A 21,936-nucleotide genomic window follows, 5' to 3' on the forward strand; every position below is an offset into this window, starting at 1 on the left:
AGTGATGAGAGGTTCGAAGGAAAAAGTCCTTTCACCCTAGCTGGCTCTGTTTGCTCTCTGGATGTTACACATTCGTTTTGAACATCCACGGAATGAAAACAGGAAATCTCCCTGCACAGTGTCAGTTTGGTCAGCCAGCGCCTGTTGGACACCAGCAGTGAGCCGAGTGCCGTGCTGGGGGCTGGAGTGCAGAGGTACAGGAGCTTCTAGCTGAGTGGGGGAGATGGTTTCTGCTTACTAGTTTGACAAACATGGTCTTAAATTGTTGGAGACTTGAATTAGATGTTTCACTTCAAAGAGGGTTTCAGGAAATGAAGATACGGTAATAAAGGGGTGGTTGTAAAAGGTTACCCATTACAGCATAAGCGAAATGCCTTTTCTCTTTGGGATAATATAGCCTAGTGGTGTGAAAGCAGAGTCAGAGACAGACTGGTTGGATCCCAGCTCTAGGACTTACTAGGCATGTAATTTAACTTCTCTGTGCCTTAGTTCCCTCATCGCTTAATGGAGGTGCTAGTGGTAACTATCTTATATAATTATGCTGAGAATTGAGTGAGTTAATGTACATTATAGCACTTGATCCAATGGCTGGCCCCTAGGGAACACTCCATTAGTGATAGCTATTATTATGTTTCCTTTGGAACACAGTCCCATTCCCCTGGCATATGGTTCAATACGAAAAATTATTGTCGTTCAAGGGAGACAAATATCAAGGATCAAGAAGTTGGTGAAAAGAAGGGAAAAGGGGAGGAAGGCATCAAATCAGAGAGAAGGAAATCGGAGAGCTTTTCAGGGACTTCTGAAGAAGGTATGTATGAATGAATAATCGTTTATAATGTAGCCTGGAGTCCTTGGGCTTTGATGAGCATCAAAGTTATTTAGAAATGGTTCCCAGATGACACACATAATCCTCCTACACATTTTCCCTGTAGTTCAGCCCAGGTTTTCTGTTAATTGCCAATCATGTCTTTATCACAAAACAGTAACAACATCCAATTCTGTTTCTAAAGCAAGTCTGGCCAATCTCGTCATCCTTATCTTGCATATTGTCTGGGAAAATGTTTTGCTTCTAATTGTCTAGTTTCATCAAGAGTTCTAAATTTAGCTTACACAGAGGCGGCAAAAGCCGATAACAAATCGTAAATTGTGGGATTTAAATGGAGTCTACAAGTAATGTGAAAGGTATATATTGACCTTAATTTCAAAATGATTTGATGGCCCTTTAAGGTGCCCTTCACAAATGATACCCTCCTCTGTTTAACCTCCTTCGGCTAGGGAAGTTAGGGACATTAACTCTTTCAGATCATCTGATCTCCCTTTCATCCCTTTTCCAGTCCATTCTCATTCACCCCCTTTCTCTGCCCTGCTTGTGCCTCAGGGCGCTGACCCTTGTGAATGGTATCTCCTGGGCTTCCTGGTGGCCCCAGCAGCTCAGAGGGTAGGAGAGCACCTGGGGTGTTCCTTCTCCTGCCTGCCTACTTCAGCACTTCATCTCTGCGTAGAAGTGGTGGGCCTCCTCGAGAACAGCTTCTACAAGGCAGCCCGTTCTTCCCAGTTCCAGCTCTCCTGGGTTCCAGTACCTGTCCTGCCACACCTCCATCACCTGGTCCTTTCAGACTTAGGAGAGCTGCTAGTCCCTGCATGCCTTCCTGTCCCTTGTTTGCTCCCTTATCTTTGACATGCCTCTCTAAGTAGTCACTTTATTAAAGCGCCTGGGGATGCATTCTGCTTCCTTAGGACCCTGTGGAGACAGAGCCGAGAGTGCGTGTGAGCATTTAGCTGGCATACAACTCCCTGAGAATATAATGCAGGGACTGCATGAGTTTGCATCACAGCGTCCCTAGCTATGATGGGCTGAAGGTGTTAGGAAGGGAAGCCCATTAACTGTTTTTAGAAAGGTTCTATCTTTATAGAAGAAAACAACTATTGTAGGTAAAACAGTCTATCCTAGACTAGAGAGAGAGTTCTAATGTGACTTCTGAATATTGGTACCCTTTGACCTAGAAAGTAATCAGGTTGTTTTTTCTTTCTTCTATATTTCATCAAGAGGAACTAAAGCCTGGTTTTTGGAAGAGATTGGGTTGGTCGGAACCATCCAGGTAATGAGATATCAGATGTTTGTAGGTCAAAGTTCACTATTTATAGACAGCATGAGCAGACTTTAAACATTTACCAGCATCTAAATAAACATTAATGACAAAGATTTGAATTCAGAGTTGCTCAATTTTTAAAATGTTAACGTTAATACTTAATTAAAACATAAGGTAAAATTAATACTAACTTTGATTAAGTAGAGTTAGCACAAGAACAGTTTTAGATGGAGGGAGTACAGAAGATGCTGCTATCAATTGCTTTGCATTCATTTTGCATTTCTGTGATATACTAGTTGATTATATCTCCCTTGATTATAAAGATCAAATTCATGTTGTTAACCAATGTTACCCTAATAAATTTAATAAAATTGTTTTTTAATTAAAAAAAATCAAAATACCTTTTTCTTGAGTTCAGTGGAATAGAAAGAGGCTGTTGTTTGTCTCTTTAAAAAATACACACTAACTTGAAACTCCCTTTTTTTGTTCTTTAAAAAACATGCTCACAGGATCATCGTGCTGGATCAGAGTGACCTGTCAGACTAACCAGAACCAGATCACAGATGTACTCCTGGCCTGAGTTTGACCATCCTGCTTGTAAGCTCCCTTCTTCCCTTTCTGCTTCAGTCACCATCAGGGCAATGGTGACTAACTCGCTTGGTTCAGCTGCCACGATAGACAGAAAGACTTGGTCATTTCTGTTTGCAGTACATATAACTGTTTTCAGTCGTATTTCTGAAAAGTGAAAGGTAGTTTTGATTGCAGAAATTTCTCATGTGCCCAGAATGGCTTTTGGTTTTTTTGATAATAGATTTTCGAAAACTTTTACTCCTGTTATATAATAAAATGTTTAGTTTTCACACCAGTTATGGTTCAGCTGTGTAAGATATGTTTCTTTTAGTTATTGGGAGAGAAACCACCACCCAAAGAGGCTTCAATTTCTGTTATAAAGTTTGACAAAACCAATAAACATAAAAATGTAAATACTAATAGCAGATGTATCATGATAAATGGTGACTGTGATATTACAGCATTATTTATTGGTCGTCATAAAGGCTACAAGTCCTACACAAACTCCCACTGATGTGGTTTGTAATCTTTTGTCTCCAAAGCTGACAGTGACTACGTGATAATGGCTAATATTAACAATAATAATGTTTGTAGATAATTGTTTATTGGTCATGGAGGACATATTTGTGCCAGGTAGCTTCTATAAATGAATCCTTTTCCTGCGCATGGCAGTCCCACTGTGTTTTCTTTAGCATGCTTCTTCTCCCACTCTCAGCAGCTATTATTTCAAACTTCCATCCTATACTTCCTATCAACATTCAACAGATGACTTCACCTCCAACTTTACAGAGAAAATAGGAGCCATCAGATGGGAACTAACTCAGCTTCCCATCACCAGAACTACTAACATGACTGCTTCTACCTCTGTAGACTAGAACAGTTGTAGGTAAAGCAGTCTACCCTAAACTAGAGATGGACCTGTTCTGCACCTATTCTTTCTACTTTTCTTCCTGTTAGACCGAAGGAGGTGTCTCTCTTCCCGTCCAAGGCCAATCTCATCTTCTGTCTGCTCAAAAGAAAACACATTGTGATTTTTTTCCCATCTCTAAAAAGTGTTCCCTGGATCCCAGCTGTTTTTCCACCTACTTCTCTATCTCTTTTCTCCTTCTTCAGCTAGAGTTCTTAAAAGAGTTGCCTACACCTGCTATCTTTAGTGCCTCACCTCCCGCTCACTCCTTATCCCCCTATAATATAAATTCTCCTTCCATTCTCTAGCAGTCCTATGGTCACCAGTGACTTGCATATTTCTAAATCCCAGGGACACTCTTCTGGCCTCATTGTCTATTTGCTCTATCAGCCTAATCCCTTGGTCCACCTCTGTTGTTGAAAATGGTAAGATTTCTTTTTTTTTTTATGGCTAAGTAATATTTCATTATGTATATGTACCACATCTTAAAAAATATGGAACACTTCATGAATTTGCATGTCATCCTTGCACAGAGGCCATGCTAATCTTCTCTGTATCGTTCCACTTTTAGTATATGTGCTGCCAAAGCGAGCACTGCTTTGGTATTCTTGCTCCTCTTTTTTCTCCACAGTGATCTTTTCAACATGCAGAAACCATCATTTCCTTGCTCAGATCTCTGCTCATTGCGCATAGAAATACTGACTTGACTTCTCTCAGTTCTCCAAATACATCATAGCATATGCTGTTCTCCCTGCCCAGAATGCTGCTTCTCCTTATCTAGCTGCCTCCTCATTCAGTTTTTAGTTTATACTTCTTTTCTTCAGGAAGTCTTCCCAAAGTCCCTAAATTTTAGACTAGGTTAGGGCCTTCTGTAAGATTTTTCCCACAGTACCCACCCATTCTGCCCCGTACCACACATAGCCCTTATTTTTGTATCGTAGCACATATTTAGCACACTTATAAATCAGTAGAATGTTCCACCCCCATGTATCCCCATACAGCTGTAATCTCCATAAGAATCACGCCTGGACTGTTCACTGAGGTCCCTCTAGGTTCTGGCACAGAACCTGCACATATTAGGTGCTCAGCAGATATTTTGCTGAGCCATTATTTTTAATCACCCAACACTAAAAATTGAATTATTATCCCCACTTACAAAACAGGAAACTGGCCCCCCGAGGGTTCCATGATCTGGCCAAGATCATACTGGAGCAAACATATTTGTATCCTTACACTAAAACACAGTATCTTTCCCTGACACTGTAGTTCAAAAGTACCCTGAGCAGTTTAAGGAATGTGGAGATGAACCAAAAGGTAACTTCAGGTTAAAACTGATGATGACATGTCCTTTATGAACCCAGTCCCCACCCCCACACCTGTTCTGTAGGTTTGGTGCCAAGTTTTTGGAGTATGCTGAGTCATTTCTTTTCCATCAATATGGGAAAGCAGAAAGAATATGTAAAGAGTTCCAAACACATAGCAGATGATGAATAAACATTGGCTCATTATTGAATGAAATGACTGGGGCCCCCTTGGAAAATGGGATTATTAGGAATTTCCAGATTAGATTTCAGTTAGTTTTTTCAGATACAATCTTTTGGCCCTTTCCCAAACCTAATGGTAATGTTGTATGTGTTGCTGTTAGAAGTGAGTTACAGTGAGGTGCCCCCCAATAGCTTAGCAGTAAGTGGGTCCTCTGGGAGTTGTATAAGTAAAATCCACTCTCTCACTGAATACGATTAGTTGCATAGTGGAGTAAAACTAAAGGACTTTCTATAAATGTGTGACTTAACAGACATTTGGAAACAATACTGAAAAAAAGTAAAGGAGGGACTTTTCCTACCAGATGTGAAAGTATGCTGTAGAGCTTCAATAATTAACAGCATATGGTATTGGCATAGGCATGGAAAGATTTATAAAACATAATAGAGAATCTAAAATACACTGAAGCATAAAGTTTGGTGATTTAGAATATGAGATAATGTATGTCAAATTAGACATATATTAGACATAAATAGCAAATGGTATCAGGATAACTGACCAACTATTTGGAAAAATTTTAAATCTGAGTCTTTGTACAAAAACATACGTAAACGTCTGATAAAGCTTTAAGTAAGATTTAAAAATAAATACAGAAAAGTTAAGAAAATAGGTGACTATTTTATAATCTCGGAGTAGAGAAAGCTTTTCTAAGTCATGACGTCCAAGAGAGAAGGTGTTGATGGATTTTAGTACATAAAAATGTAAAACTTCTTTACTATAAATGCCTGAACAAGGAGAAAGTCAACAAACTGGGTGGAAAGAATTGCAGCATATTTGATAAACACAAGGTTTATATCCCTAGTATACAAAGAATTGTAATAACCAGTAAGAAAAAAAAAGATACACAAGATCCAAAACAACAAAACTCTTAGAAAAAAACATTGGACAAAAGCTTTATAGCATTGGATTTAGCAGTGATTTCTTGGCTATGACACTAAATGCATAGGCAACAAAAAGAAAAAAAACAGACATTGGACTTCACGAAAATTAAAAATTTCACTATCCACAGAGTAAAAAGACAACCCATAGAATGGGAGAAAAGATTTGCAAATCACATATCTGATAAGGGATTAATATCCAGAAAATATAGAGAACGCCTAAAACTCAACATCAAAAACAAAAACAGTTCAATTCAAAATTGGGCTAAGGACTTGAATAGACATTTCTCCCAAGAAGATAAACTAATGGCCAACAGGCACATGAAGAAAATGCTCAGCATCACTTATCATTAGGGAAATGCAGATCAAAGCTACAGTGAAACACCACCTCACACATCAGGATGGCTGCTATCAAAAAACAGAAAACAGGTGTTGGTGAGGATGTGGAGAAGTTGGAACTATTGTGCACTGTTGGTGATAATGTAAAATGGTACCGTTATTGCAGGAAACAGTATGGCAGTTCCACAAAAAATTAAAAGACTTACCATATGATCCAGCAACTACACTTCTGAGTATATACCAAAAAGAATTGAAAGTAAAGTCTTCAAGAGATATTTGTACAGCCGTGTTCATAGGAACATTATAGCTAAAACATGGTAGCAACCCAAGTGTTCATCAATGGATGAATGGCTAAATAAAATGTGATACAGGCATACAAAGGAATATTATTCATCCTTAAAAAGGAAAGAAATTCTGCAATATGCAACAACATAGATGAGCCTTGAGGATGTTATGCTAAGTGAAATAAATCAGTCACTAAAAGAAAATGCTGTGAGATTCTGTAATACTTATATGAGTTACTTAGAGTAGTCAAAATCATAAAGACATAAAGTATAATGGTGGTTGCCAGGGGCTATGGGAGGGGTAAATGGGGAGTTAATTGTTTAATGAGTACAGAGTGTTTGTGGGGATGATGAAAAAGTTCTGGAAATGGATAGTGGTGATGGTTGTATAACATTGTTAATGTACTTAATGCCAATGCATTGTACATTGTAAAATGGTTAAAATGGTAAATTTACAAGATAAAAAGAGGACCGTGGTGATGGTTGCACAACAGTATGAATGTATCTAATACCACGGAATTGTACACTTAAAATGGTTATGACGGTAAGTGTTATGTGTATTTTACCACGGTCAAAAATTTTAAAAATTATGGAACAACCATAAGTAGACTAATTAGAAATTATGTTATAGATACATAGATTTATGGACACAGAAAGGTGTCCATGACATATGATGGAATAATGCTAGGAGCTATATAATGAGACACCATTTATGTAAATTTATAAATAAATGTCTACATATGGTAAATACATAGAGAAATATCTGGAAAGCTGCTTGTTAAAATAGTACAGTGGTCCTTCCAGGTGATTTCAACATTTTATAATTCTCTGTAAAGCTGTTTTCACTTTGGGTTTTAAGAATACTTAAAAGTCAAATCAATGGGAAGCAGAACTAGAATGTCATTATAATTAAATAACCGTAAACTGAATCAATTTTATTATAACTCATTTGAAGAAAAACTTTATCAGAAAGGAAAGATCAACGTAAAGCATGGGAAAATGAAGCTTTAGGAGACACACTGGGAAAGCCCAACTAAACCTACTGTGGATAGGTGCATGGTGGGCAGGCCTAGTGCTCCGGGGCAGGTGTTGCCCTCTTGTGGATCATCATACTAACTTTATCTAGTTCCACGTTCACCAAGTAACTTTTGTTCCTCCTGAAATTGGTCTATAGGGAGAGAATGACCTGGCTTTCCAATCAGCTCAACAGTTGTACGCCTCCAAGTATATTAGTAAGTTGCTATTCTGGTTTATATATTGAGCTCCATGCTTGGGTAATGAGAGTCTACACCAGAGAAATGGAGGCTGCATAATCAGTTGCTGCATAAGAAATCACCCCAAACCTTAGTAACCTGAAACAACAATAACCAATGATTATCTCCAAAAGTTTCTGTTCAGGAATTTGGAAGTGGCTTCGCTGGGCAGTTACGGCTCAGGATCTGTCATGAAGTTGCCGTTTGATGCATTTCCAAGTTGGCTCACTCACATGACTGGCAAATTGGTCTTGGCTATTGACTCCCTAGCTCAGCTCCTTTCCACATGAACCTCCCACTGAGTGTCCTCACCATGTGGCAACTGGTTTCTCCCAGAGTGAGCAATCCAAGAGACCAAGGCAAAAGTTGTAAGGCACTGCCATTATGATCTAGCCTCAGAAGTCACATACCATCATTCCTGCTATATCCTGTTGGTCACACAGGAAAATCCCTGATTCAGAATGGGAGAGGACTACACAAAGGCATGAATCCTAGGAGGTGCAAATCATTGGGGCCGTCTTGGAGACTGGCTGCCACAGAGCTCATCAACCAAGTGGCCATCCCTGGCACACCTGCACCTCACTACATGCCTTTCATTCAAAATAAAACAGTATACGATAGCTTTTACATCTGTGTATCTTCATCACAGCCCTGCCAGGGAGAGCAGCGGAAGTGGGGTATCCTCAAAGAACCCCTCCTCTGTGTCTCAGGCTCAGATTGATTTGAGTTAGACTAGTCATGATGAGGAAGATGTCAAGATCCTGTGTTGTATTTTGTAACCTTTCTGCTAAAATCACCTTTGATGTTTACTTGTATTGAAGTTGAACACTGAAAGGAAAACATATGTTCCCCAACATTAAGAAAAAACAATTATTCAAACAACTAAGCTTATTATTTTTTTTTTTTATTGGGGAATAGTGTGTACTTCCAGGCCTTTTTTCGTCAAGTTTTTGTTCTTTCAATCTCAGTTGTGGAGGGTGCTGTTCAGCTTCAAGTTGTTGTTCTTTCAGTCTTAGTTGTGGAGGGCACAGCTCAGCTCCAGGTCCAGTTGCCGTTGCTAGTTGCAGGGGGCACAGCCCACCATCCCTTGTGGGAGTCGAACCGGCAACCTTGTGGTTGAGAGGATGCGCTCCAACCAACTGAGCCATCTGGGAGGCAGCTCAGCTCAAGGTGCCGTGTTCAACCTTAAGCTTATTTTAATAAGATCATAAAAGTGATAGCAGACTTAATGTTACATGTTGATGAGGAAATTCAAATTCACTTTCTTAACAAACTTACTAAGAGAAATATAATGTTCCTAGACAAACAAACATTATAGTCTTGTGGTTAAAGGTTATATATCAATAAAGTAGAACCTCATAGGAAAATTTGTTTGAGTCAGCCAGTCTCAATTTTTGATGACAAGATATCAAATAACTATAAATCAATAAGAACTATCTTCAACCTGGCTTATGCTTGGTGTCTTCAAGATATCCTGTAAATACTCTCTCCCACTCTTATCCTTTTCTATAGAACAAGCAAGACAGTGGCTAGCCGAGTGTTGTGTATTCTAAAGTCTTGTGTCAGTAGCTCAGAGTTTCTCAATCTATTGAGATCCCTATTACCTAAAACCATGTGGTTTTTGGTTTCAACTTTATGCCTGTGGTCGAGGCTGAATTTAAAGATGCAGAAACAATGAATCTGGCCATGCTGTAACCTTGATGACCCTTCAGAGTCAATAGTGGAATGTTAGATATGGCAGTTTGTATATGTGAGAGAGACAGCATGTGAAAGAGAAAGAAAGATCAGTTTCTTTTATCCAAAACAGTCATCCAAGTTGGAAAGTCACTCTTCAAATCAAGAAAGAACCAGCGCTGATTAGGATAGCTGAGAGAAGATTGTGAGAAAGGACACTTGCATTTATTGTAGGTAGGTGACACCCACCTACCAAACAGTGGTTTCCAGATGAAGAAACTAAGGCTCAGGCAAATCAAGTAATTTGTCCAAGATGCACAACTTGTCATTTATGATTGAAACCAATGACTAACTCCAAATCCCTTCTATAATCTTACAACCACTCCTGGGTTAAGCATGTGAGAATTTATCATGTGAGCAACCTGGATTTTAAATCAGAGTCAACCAAACCACCCCTGAAACCTGGAAAAGGCTGGAACTCTATTTTTGACTTGCATACAGTGCAGTTCCAAACCAAATTGGGACAAATTTGTACCATGCACCTTATTAAGACGGGCTCACACAGAGTGATTGATTTGAATAGGCTTGCCTTAATAGGGCTGATTTCTTTTCTGGATGAGGCTCTGAGAATTTCTTGAATCTGGGAAGAGTAAGGGAGGGTTTGGAGCCTTCCCTTTACACCAAGAAATCCTGGTTTTGCTAAGAACTTGGCCAAGGCCGTAGTGGTGTCCACTCCAAAGACAAATCCACAGTTTCCTTGCAGTTACTGCTTGAGATTCTCTGAAGAATTGTGGCTTTATTCCAGGATGTTTAATAGGAAATTCCTTCCTTTATGACATCACCGGGCAGGTAGCAAAAGGGACTATTTGAAACACTCTTAGACCAACAGCCAGTTTTGTGGGAATATAAGAAAAGCAGCTTTTAAAACTGAGGGTAAATACTCAGGCTTCATTAAGACCCTGAATACAAGCCAGCTGGTAATATATGGGATCTACCCAGAGGGGCACCATCCATCAAATGGTCAAGACAAGTAAAACTGGGTCCAAGGTAGCAGTTTCAGCACAGAGAGGGGCTGAGATTACTAACACTCCCCCTCAGCAGGGACATGGAAACAATCCTGTCTTGAGCCAGCAAAGTGCTGCACTCTACCCTTCTATGCATCGGAGGTCAGAAGCTGGGCATCGCATCATTCCCCCTTCATCATCAGACTATCCTCGATCTGTCTCCCTCCAGTTAGGACCTGGCTTCTCAGGAGCACCCATCCCTCGAGGAATCGAGAACCGATCAAAATCAGAAGCATACCGCCATTCCTCGCTTCAGCGAAAGATGCAGCAAACTCAGGCATCAGCTTCCCCTGCCGTCCAGATGCAGCGGAATGTTAGTCCACCCAGAGAGGAATCTACACGAAGAGGGCGTGAGAGCAAGTCAGGGCGTGACAACAGTAATCGATACTCATTAATGTCTGATGCCAGATTCTCTCGCCAGTTGAGTGTTGTAAACCAGAAGGATAATGTACAAATCTTACAAGAAGACTCACCCTCCAAGGTCCAGTACCCACAAGGAGTCAGAGTTCCCCGCAGGCCTTTGGTTTGCCCAAAGGATGAAGCAGTCCAAACTGAGCCCATTCGAAAGAGTGTGACTGCTGCTGAGATCAGATCTCCAAGGAGACCCTCTAGCCCAGAGCACGGCAGCAGCTGCGTCTATGCAGACTCTCGGACAGCCCGGAGAAAGACTCCTGGCCAAGAGTCTGAAACGGGTCGTCACAGCTCAATTTATCCAGAACCCAAGGCTTTGCAGAGGAATATGAACGTGGCATCATCCCTTAGACTCTCTGTCCTTAAAGATACAGATGGTGGACACCGAGTTTCTCTGCATACAGAGCCTGAGCCAATCCTCAAGCATTCTGCCTACCCCGAAACCAAGCCCTCCCCCAAAGTCTTAAAATCATCAGAGGTGGAGACCAACATGAAGTCCTCAGTGCGAGGAGACAGCGAGGGTGGCCGCAGGGTCACCATCTCAGAGGTACAGCCAGTGCATCCAGCTCACCGTGTGACATCTAGAGTGGTATCTGAGAGCCCCCACAAGTCTTCCATGGTTGCCACTCCAGAGCCTGTCTATAAGCAGCACACCCAAAGGTCCTCAGAATGTGGCTGCACATCCCCAGGACCCACACTCAGGTATCCAGAACCTTCCCGAAAGCCCTCTATTCGTGCAAAACTGGAACTGACCCCTCGGCCCTTACCCCCTCGGTCCTTGCCTAGGTACGGGCCTGAGTCGACCTGGTGGGCCTTACTCAATCCTGAGGTTGAAATACCCCAAAGCCAGCTGACAACACCTGATTTCGAGCCTAAGTCCCCTCCTCCCCTAGACCCTTCATTGTCCTTTTTTGAAATGGACTCAAGCCCTTTCTGTGAGGATCTGATGTTTCAGAGAGAGAAGGCAAGTCCAGCACCAGCACCGCCACTACCATTACCAAAGAAGCCTCCACTCCAGGCACCATTGAAGGAAGTGCCACAGGCCCCCCAAAGCACCTCCAAAGAACCCATTCAAAGGTTTAGTGCTTTCTTCTTGGGTATGTGAAGAAGCAGACTGCTCAGATGCAGCCCTGATTTAGAGAGGTGGGACGTGGGTGAGCAGGAAAGGCCCTTCATTCTGGGCCTCAGAGCTGCCCTCCTGCCAGTGCCAAAGCTAGACCCATCTTTGAGCCCATGGCTCCATTCCTTCCCCACCAGCTGCTCTGAGCTCCAAGCTGATGACATCGAAGACGATGTTTGGGTTGATGCCAATCATTGACTCTTCCAGGCAACGCTGCTTAACCTTTCAATAGAAGTTAGTCAAGGGTAGTTAGTAGCGTGGGGGATGGCATCCCAAGAGTGGTCATGGAGAACTGAGCTGGGGTGAGGGTTGGTAAGGGCTGGTAAAGAGAATAAGATCCGCAGGTAAATATTCTGGCAACAAAGTGGAGGAGGTAGGGCATAGATGAGCTGGGACTTCAGATCTCCAAGAGGGGAAAGGCATTACCAGTGGCACAAAGAGAGGGTGGAAGAAGAGGAGGAGAATGGGAATGTGACAGTTAGTCCGAAGCTGAAGGAGCTTACTGGAGAGGATCCAGGGCTGAGGGCACCTGTGGGTGGAGAAGTGTGGAGCTAGAAAGGGAGATGTTAAGTAGTGGGGGTGGGGGTATGCATCCCACAGAGAGAAAAAAAGCAACACTCTCTTTCAGATGTCTCTGAGGAAATGTACAATCGCGTCATCTGGTGGCTAGAAGGTCTGTGCTTTTCCCTCCTGTGGGTGCGTTGTGGAGGGTTCGGGAGGCAGGAGGACAGATGGGAGGGTTGCCTGGATGTGTCTCCAGAGCTGGTCTATCAGAACATGGTACCTGTTGGGGCTTTGACTGAAGGAGCAGAGAAACTTCTCATCTGGCCTAAAATTTCACCATTAGTTACTCCTTTGGGGCTTGGAACCTATTTCATTTTTAGGAGTCTCCTTTTAATAGGAGGTAGTCACTTCTGGACTGGAGAACAATTTAAGCCCATGGTCTTTCAGCTTAGCTGGTCTTACCTATTATGTGATAAAAAACAAACAAACCCCACCAAAACAAATTACCTGCTTCAAGTCTTACTCAGGGCTGACCCCACACTAATTCAGGTTGAGGGGTCTCCTCATGTGTCTCTCTAGTTTCTCAGACCCCTCTCAAGCCCCTATCCCAGGACCTGGGAGATACTTATTGGCTGCTGCCCAGCCAAATCTTCAGGGGTATCTGAGCCTCCACCTTGAGGCCATCAGTGGAACCTGCAGCCAACTCTAAGGTCCTTAACAGAAGTGTCCTCAGGGCCTGGTGACCCCCTGGCTTCTTTTGTACTGTTGACCTCTGTGACAGGAGAGAAAGTAGGGACCAGCCCTTATACAGAGAATCTGAGTGGCAGGCAGTTCCTGCTTCAAGTGTTGTGGCCCAAAATGTGCTCCAGCCCTGTGAGCATGAGGGAGGCCAGGGCTCTGGATGAGGAAGTTCCTAGGGAAGAGAGAGCCCTGGGAATGCCATCCAGTCCCAACCAGCATGAGCCCTCCAAGTGATAGCGAAGGGCAGCCCTGCCCCTCAGAGGGAGCAAAGCTCTGTAAAGTAGAGGTTTAGTAGAATATGGATTCTGGAGTTACATTATTGGTTCTGAGCCCTGCGTCCACTATTTTCTAAGTGTAACCTTGGATAAGTATTTTACCTCTCTAATCATTAGTTTTCCACATCTGTTAATGGGAATGATGATTTCCTTTTAGGGTTCTTGTGAGGACTGACCAAGCTATCACATGTCAAGCACTTAGCATGGTACCTGGCAATAGTGAGCACTCAATAAATGCTAGCTGCTGTTATTTGGGCCACTTGCACCAGGAAGGGATTTGGGCCAGGTTATGCCCAAGTCCACTGGCTATCTTTACTAAAATTTTCTTTTTCCCCTCTTGTTGGCACTCTCTGAATTCCATTTGCTGACCACTGGGGATGCCTGGCTTCTGCTTCTACATTATGACAGATGAAGAGGTAAGAATGCCCCTGGGAAGTTCCTTCTGGCCTTCCTGTAGTCCCCTTAGCCAAGTCCCTGTCTTACCCTCTGCTGCAGAGAAGGCATGCGGGCGCTGAAATCCATCTAGCCTGTGTTCCACTTACCAAGCTGTGAACCTATGGGGCTGCATGTCCCCAGAGGGCAGTTTGCTTGAAGGTGCTATATGAGCTAGTTGCAGCACAGGAAAAAAAGAGTAGGCATCTTTTGGCAAATAATGACTCCTGCCAAGTGCTCTGTGGGAAGGCTGTCTGGGAAGCCATAGGTTGGATTGGTCTCCACTTGGCTCTCCCCTCTCCAGCCTAGGGCACTCCAGAAAGGGGACACTTTTCTGGGTTACACACTATTTGAGTCCTCACCTTGGAAAGCCACAAGGTGAACTCTGCTCTCGTCAGCCCTGTGTCCTGAATTTGGCAGTGTCCTGATTTCATAGTGCATTGTTCCCATAAGTACTTTAGTTCTTCTTGGCCCATGTTTGATAAGATAGTTCAAGTTCTTTCTGTCTCTTGTTATAGCTCTTTCATACCCAAAGCCTAGCATGGCCTCTAATGGGTCCCATCCATGGGCTAGCCCAGGTTGGACAATTGACTACAGATGGAAAACAAATGGTGGGGGGCAGGATAGCTCAGCTCAGATAACGGAACAGCTGCAGGGGAGGTGCCAGAAATGCGGCTGCCACCCCCTCTGCCATGGCTTCTTATCCAGCCCCGTGCCCTGAGCTCAGCTGTGGGTGGGAGCAGCTACTTTTAGAGATTATCTCCATGCAAGACAGTAAATCCTTCTCTTCCTCCTCCCCTTCTCTCTTCCTTCCTCCTCCTCTTACTCTCTTCCATAAACAGTTTTTAATCAGATGCCTAGCACTCTGCTAGGCACTATTGGGGAAAGCATTGAAGCCTCACAGCACCCACATTCTTTGGCCTTGAGAAATGTACCATCTGGATGGGGAGATAAGACATAGACAGGAAACATGTAAACAACAATATGAAGTAGTTTGTGCTCGAATGTCCAAATAAATGCACTAGACTGCATAGGTGGTCTTAGAGGAGAGTCTTAGGAGAGAGGGAATCAGCAGGGCATTTGGTGGGGTCAGGTTACCCCTTCTTCCCAAAGCCAGGGGGTATCTTAACAGCTAGCCTCTTACTCACCCCTTGTTGCAAATCTATACCTTTGGGAAGGGGTTAGTATTTCCCCTATTTCAGGATATGATGTTTTTGACCGAGCAAGTTCCTCCCTATTCTCCCCCACCTTACCCCCTTTGTACATCTTGTTTTAGTTTAGGAAGTCAAACGCCTTGGCAGCAGGACAGCTCCTTCCCAAAATAGCTCTTATCCTGTCTCGATAATTGCAGCTCTCCAGCCCTGTTCAGTAGCAGAGCTTCTCCCCAGAAACAGGGGAGACAAGCCTCACAGGCGGCTGGGCCTGCTGGTCTTTCCTGGCTCTCTGGAGGTGGAATGGCATGGACATGGGCCAGGTACTGTCCTCACAGTGAGAGAGCTGGGCCTCCCCCAGGCCGCAGGGCCCACAGACGGTCCCAGGATGGAGACTGTGGTGCTGGTGTCCAAGGCTTCTGGTTCCGCGAAGCTGGGAATGGTTGACTGTAGAGTCTGTTCCAGATTCCATTCCCATCAGGAATTCTCTGGTGGCTCAGCCACAGTGCCTGGCTTGTGGACGGCAGCATGTTTGTTGCTGAGCTTCACAAGCCATTCTAGGTCTGCAGCTGGGAATGGAGCCCCGGTCAGCCCATCTCTCTGTTGTCAGTCTCCTCCCAAGCGACATCTCAAGGCCCTTTTGTCTAAGGACCTCCCGCTCCTTAGCGGAACAGATGGACAGATGCTTCTCATCCTTGAATTCGGACTTAAGGGCTGGAGTTTCTGCAGAGGAGGTTATGCTGGACTGAGAGAGAAACACAGTCTTGATAGTTTTTTTTGGTTTGTTTTTTGTTTTCTTTGTATCGTAAGTAGCAGAAGCTCAACAGGAAGGTCCTAGGGGTGACCTTTGGGGTCAGCAGGGTCTGTCTTCTCACACAGCCCTGGGAAGTTCTATGGAATAAAACAGCTCTTGATGGGAGGGGCTGTAACACCCATGATAGGGTGGGGCTGACCTGGCCCCAAGATCCTGTATCCTCAAGGCACCCAACCGCCTTGCCCTCGGATGTGACTTCTCAGGCTGTCAGTGGACATGGTTGTTTACTCCCTACTATAGCTGTCAATTATGCAAGAAACCAACTGGAAAAGTAGGCCAAGAACCAGAGGAGGCTGTCTCCGTGACACCTGAGGGAGACTTCAGTGTCTTTAGGATGACATGTCATTTGGCCCCTTGGGAATGGTATGGCCAGCCTCCTGTTGGCTCCTGAGCCACGGGGATGATTTGTTCAGGAAGACTTCCTTGACAAAGAAACGTCCAGAGCCCAGGAGGAAGGCAGCCAGGCTCTGCATTCATGGGGATGTTAGCAGAGTCCTAGGATGTGAGCTGTTGGAAAGGAACCCTGGAACCATCTTTCCCACTCTGCTGATTTTCTCTTGCTTTGTACAGAGGCTCATAGTTGAGAGGAAAGGGAACTGTTGAAGGAATGGAGCAGAGCTGCTGAAAATGGGGCAGGGCACCTCAGGAGGCTTTTCATAGCAATTTAACCCTCATTACACAGCTTCTTTTCCTGTCAGATGGTACTTTGTTCATCTCCAACTACCACGGGCAGCCACATCCAGAGCAGGATGGGAGGCTCATGACCTCTGGCCCAGACTTGCTGTTTTGGGGACAGGCTAGGTAGGTAACCAACTCATCAGGGTTTGCCCAGCTCTGTTCTGGGTATTGAAAGTCCTGCCTCCTGAGAACCCCGTCGTCCTGGGCAAACCAGGACAATTTGGCAGCCCAGGACATGCTGGGGTACGGAATGCTTCAGCAAGAGCCACTGGAAGCACGGAGCAGAGGGGTGATGTCCTGCCTGTGCTGTGAGCCTGGGCAGGCTGCTGCCTCTGCCTGTGAAGCAGGGGCAGGAAAAGGCAACACCTCTTCACAGGCTTGATGGGAGTCCGGAGGCCAGAATCCCTTCATTTGTTTCTTTCTGTCCAGAATGATCCCACATCGGGAAGAACCTGGCACATTTATTTTGGACTTTCTGGTATTTCCAGAAGCGACTTGGTTCTCTGCCTGGAACCCATCTCCAACATTATATGTCTCTGTCAGAGTAGTTTTGTGGTGTTTGAAATGGTGGGTTTTTCAAGTAAGAGGAGAAACAGTGGGCCTGGGTAGATGAGGGAGCTTGGCTTCAGAAGGTGCATATTTGGGGGAGGAAGCAAATCTATAACACAGAAGCCACCCTGACAGCTGCTCAGCCAGAGGGAGGCTGTCCTGAGTGACAGAAATGACCATGTTTCTTCACCCTTCTCTGCTCAGCTGCCTTTGGCCCAGCTGCCCTGAGGGGAGAAGCACGAGACAGCTGCACCTTGGGGGCTGAATAAAGGCCTGGAGGAGGGGGACAGAATGTGAGGCAGTTCCTGAGAGAAGCTCAGGCTCTGGCGCTGGAGGTGAGAGGGCTGGGTCAGCCAGTCATTTCCTTGGTACACCCACCACAGGCAAAGCCATTGAGCTCCAGAAGTCTCCACAGTGGCTGTTTTGGGGAATTAGGCTCAGTAAGTCTGAAACCAAGACTAGTTTTCTGAGATGGAGTGGTGTCTAGCTGGAGAAGCTGACTCCATAGTTGGTGGCAGCATGGACATTCCCATGTGACTTTAGTCTAAGGCTCTTCTCCCGTTCCCATTGCTGGACACCCATTACACGTGCACATGCCTAATTCTTTGGAGGGAAGGCATTTGAAATGGTCACAGTTGACAGTTGCTGGTTTGATGTGGATAATTTTCTCAGTAACTGAAATAATAAGCTACCACTCATTTTAGTGATTATACCATGCTAACTGTGTTACCTTAGCACCCCAGAGGTGGACTTTTTCCTCCCTACTTCATGAGGAAACAGGCTCAGAGCTGGCTCATCAAAGCTGGGAGTACTTTAGGGAGCATGTTGCCCCAGGGATTCAGGTGTGGCATAGAAACTCTTCTTCTGTAGCCATATATCTGCCGGGAACATAACTTCTCAATATTTCAGCAGCACTTTTAGATATCAAGAATGGTGGAGGGAAAGGTTTTAGTGAGGGTGACCTCTGTGTCTTTGCATATGAACCGTGAAGCTCAGTGTTGGGTGTGAGCTGCTAAGCAGCCAAAATGAAGGGCAACAAAGCAAGAGCCTCAAGGCTTGCCTGTGCTTCAAAATCAGAGTGGAAAACTAATCAGTGAATCCTTTATGTCAGTCCAGTATTGACCAGACATCTCCTGGGGGCAGAGGCCTGGCTACTCACCCAGGCAGACATCACATCACATGTTCACTGAATTGAAGTAAGTAGAAGTTAGAAGACATACTTCCTGTCCTTGAGAGGCTTGTGGTTAATTGGGGAGAGAAAAGTATGCAGATAGGTCATTTGAAAGGGTATAGACATCAAAGACCAAACAAAGTCCATTGAAATGAGTGAGCAAAACTTCTGGCTTGGAGGCAGTTGGAGGGTAAAGGCAAGGGGGAGACAAATTTCAGCTCAGAGTATAATGACCTTGGTGACCAAAGATGGAAGGGCAGTTGTTAGAGTTAGTGAGTATTTGGCCACAGGAGGTATTTAAGCAGAGGCTGGGAGGGCAGGGGTGGTGTCTTGAAGGGGGTTCGACTCCAGTGGGTAATGGCATTGGGAGGTATGTAAGTCCTTTCCATCGCTGAGCTCCTGTGCCCTGCCCTGCTGCAGAGAGGGTGTTTGAAGTCCCCTCTGGTTGGCATCTAGCATCCTGCCAGCTCCGGAACTGCAACCATTCAGCAAGTGCCAGGAAACACACTGCTCCCTGGCCTTTCCACCCACATCTCACACCTGCTGCAGGATCCTGGAACACTGAGGAACAGTAGGGAGAGGAGTAGGGCTTAGGGTATTTTGGTTTCTTGCCTCTGCACAGACCTTGCTGGACAGACTGGCTAAGGTTTCCTTGAAAGAAGCAACCCAGTGATAGCCTTCTGGCCCCATCAGGACTCTCTGACCATGTCATCAGTGACTCATCACCTCTGGGGGAAAAGAGGTACAATTAGTTCTTGCATCACTTAAGGGAAATTCTGCTACTGAGAAGCAAAAGTGGCCTTTGTGAGTCATGCAGATCTGAAACCCTGATTTCCTATGGTAATCATTTATACTTGGCTTTGAACCTGGGCCCTAGCTTGGCCCAGGTGTAGCATCCTTGTTTAGCTCTGTACCACACACCCTTCACCAATGGATGGGCAAGAATGATCCAGTGGAGCTGGCCAGGAGGTTTTTCATACACACCATGGTGAGGGAGCCCAGGACAGCAGGATGGAGCTCTGATTGCTGGTCTGAGTTTCCCAAAGAGTTACCCTCTGTGCCAAGCTAAGTGCCCACTCCCTAGACCTTTGGCTCAAATACCCCACCCCAGCAGTGCCTGGGAAACTGTGCTCTAGTCAAGGACATCAATGGCTGATGGGATGTTGGGTTTCAAGGGAGAACCAGAGCTCCAAGAGCCAAGAAGCACTGATGCAAGGTTGGCCAGGCCAGTCGATGGCGGGAGGTGGGGGAAAGTGCTCAGTGGTCAGTGACTCACACAAGGGCAGCTGTATTTTGACCCTACTTCTGATCAGGTGTCAGACTCTTATCTGCACCAACACAGAACATGAGAGCTGGAGTTGGGGTGGTGGGGGAGTCCAGTCCTCTCTTTCAGCAGGGGAAACAGAGGCCCAGGGAAGGGAAGGGACTTTGCAGCAGTATGATAATCACCAAAGCTGACATGCGGACTATGCCCAGGCCATGTTCTCTCAGAGACCCTTGATGCTGCAGGGTTAGCCTGCAGGGCTTGTGCAGGTTGAAAGGCTCAGTCTGTCTGCAGCTTTTCTTTCACTCAGCATACCTCATGTTGGACCTGTGGTGCAGTGATGACAAAGGGATGAACCATCGAGACCCTAAGATTCTTGGCTTAGAGATAGATGAGTTCCCTGGTCCCAGGCCTCTCCTGGGGCCACACATCCCTCAAAGCAAGCTGGCACCAACGTGCTTCAGGACACAACAGGGCTTCCGGGGCCTGGGCAGCACATACCGACTAGAGCTGAGAATCCAACGACAGCTGAGCAGCCTTCTGAGATGAGTCTGTATCCACACATGAACTGCAGCTGGAACTGGAGGGGGGAGGGATGTGATGATGTAGAAAACAAGGCTTGTGATGGGACCTCTCTTCCCTGACATAGGCTTTCTCTCCTGGGCCCAGCACCCACAGTGCAAGCCACGCAGACTGCTGGTGGAAACACCAAGAAGTATTCTTACGAGTGTGTGCATGAGTACTGGTGGCCTCCAGCTAGTTCCCCACAACGGGGCTTTGCGTAGCTCAAGTTTGACATCTGGGTCTGATGGCAACAGCTGCTGCTGCTGCTGCAGACTTCCAACAGCCATTGGTTTCTCTCTGAAGAAACTCCTTTATGTCTGTTTTCCTGAGTATAGCTTCAGATCTCCTGATCTACCCCAGGCCTTTTCCGGGAGACTTTCTCTACCTTCAGAGTTTCCCTCTCATTGGAGCCAAGCTGCTGGTCCTTAGCCTAGTTTAATCCTCTCATTTTCAGATGTGGAAACTGAGGCCCAGAGAGGTGAAGTGAGGTCACCTAGCGAGAAAGCTTTATCATCATGAACTGATTTTTTTAAGCATCAACACCTTTCCATCCTCCAGCCCACCAATGCCAAATAACCAGAAACATCTCCAGTAGCCGCAGCGGGTTTTCGGAGCCTAATTTCATCTGCCTACCCAGCCCCCTCCACCCTTCCCTCCCTCTGGTGAGTTTTAGGGGATCCCAACCATGACCACAGGGTCACAGATCAGACTGAAATAGGGTAGGCATGCCTCTGGCCCTTTTACCAATAGAGACAGCCGTGCCTGTGGGCCTCAATCTTGTCCAAAGTGTATTCAGGCCAGGCAGCCTGCCCTGGGGAAGGACTTGGGAGTCAGGGAGGGGCATGCTTCTGGAAATTTCCACAGAAGCCTGACCAGCTCAGACCTGTGTTATCTAAGGAAATCCCCACCAACTCCTACCCCCTAAGCATCTTTCCCCAGACTGCTGCTGGCCTTTCTGAGCCTCTAATGCCTCTAAAGCTGCTGGGGGAACTGTCCCCAGCATCTCACCTAATTGCCCAGCATGGCCTGGAGCACGCCTGGGATGGCCTCTCCAGAGGCGCTCCCCACTTTCCTCGGCCCCATACAAGCATCCACTGCCCCGGAAAGGCCACTCAGCCTCTCCTTTCCACCTTTCCAGCAGATGATGCCTGGATAATTTATGCAGCAAATCCTCTTTAATCTTTAATCTAGGGCCCTGCACAAAGGAAACCTGTCTCTCCTTCATAGCTTGGGTGGAGGTAGAGAATGTCTGCCACTCCACCTTAGGAAGTGTGGAGGGGTTTGGACAATCAGTAACTTGGACATCAGTTCAGGTTCACTTGCCGCAAACCTCCGGACTGTCTGTCGGGGGTAGCTGCTGGTTTCTCTCCAACTCGTGGAGCAAATCCCCCTCTCCTTCCAAAGTCCTCTCCTGGGAATGCCAGGTGGGCCCGTTTTCTTTGGGGACTGGCTCAAGCCCCCATCGTGATGCATTGACCAAAGAGGTCACTCTCTAGGGGCTAAGGAAGAACCAGGTGACAGTGCAGCCCTGACCTGAGCGCCTCTCCGCACCTTGTACCACCGGGGTTCGCGGACTTCAACGCTCGCCCCTAGGCTGGCCGCCTGGTTCCCCCGCCTCGGAGGTGCAGACCCCGCCTTGGGGCCGACTCGCCCCGCCCCCG

At 45.6% G+C, this 21,936-nt stretch overlaps 2 protein-coding genes, 1 long non-coding RNA gene and 1 other non-coding gene across 10 annotated transcripts in view; 2 read left to right on the forward strand and 2 right to left on the reverse strand.

The window, feature by feature from the left end:
- The window catches only part of TEX14 (testis expressed 14, intercellular bridge forming factor), a 74,112-nt gene extending 71,157 nt beyond the window's left edge, over nucleotides 1–2,955 (forward strand). For all 6 annotated transcript variants that reach the window (XM_019736326.2, XM_074319663.1, XM_074319666.1 and 3 more), the window contains 3 exons: nucleotides 699–808; nucleotides 2,048–2,099; nucleotides 2,600–2,955. In XM_019736326.2, the coding sequence (XP_019591885.2) occupies nucleotides 699–808; nucleotides 2,048–2,099; nucleotides 2,600–2,636 (199 nt within the window). In that variant the 3' untranslated portion in view covers nucleotides 2,637–2,955. The remainder of the gene's footprint in view (nucleotides 1–698; nucleotides 809–2,047; nucleotides 2,100–2,599) is intronic.
- A 1,100-nt stretch (nucleotides 2,956–4,055) lies between these two features.
- Nucleotides 4,056–4,162, reverse strand: LOC141569117 (U6 spliceosomal RNA). The gene has a single exon (XR_012492509.1). It is a non-coding gene; the product is annotated as a U6 spliceosomal RNA (small nuclear RNA).
- A 6,224-nt stretch (nucleotides 4,163–10,386) lies between these two features.
- On the forward strand, nucleotides 10,387–13,331 carry SEPTIN4 (septin 4). The gene is made up of 2 exons (XM_074320459.1): nucleotides 10,387–12,109; nucleotides 12,761–13,331. Exons 1-2 carry the CDS (start codon nucleotides 10,522–10,524, stop codon nucleotides 13,213–13,215), a joined length of 2,043 nt encoding a protein of 680 aa, XP_074176560.1. The 5' UTR covers nucleotides 10,387–10,521; the 3' UTR covers nucleotides 13,216–13,331.
- Nucleotides 10,839–21,930, reverse strand: LOC141568975 (uncharacterized). 2 transcript variants are annotated; one of them, XR_012492311.1, is made up of 3 exons: nucleotides 21,827–21,930; nucleotides 20,213–20,291; nucleotides 10,839–10,936 (listed from the first exon to the last, which is right to left on the reverse strand). It is a non-coding gene; the product is annotated as an uncharacterized LOC141568975 (long non-coding RNA). The 2 variants fall into 2 exon arrangements; XR_012492312.1 differs by lacking the exon at nucleotides 21,827–21,930 and adding an exon at nucleotides 21,284–21,377.
- Nucleotides 21,931–21,936: the final 6 nt, after the last annotated feature.

Source organism: Rhinolophus sinicus, linkage group LG15, assembly GCF_036562045.2.
Source record: "Rhinolophus sinicus isolate RSC01 linkage group LG15, ASM3656204v1, whole genome shotgun sequence".
Lineage (NCBI taxonomy): Eukaryota > Metazoa > Chordata > Mammalia > Chiroptera > Rhinolophidae > Rhinolophus > Rhinolophus sinicus.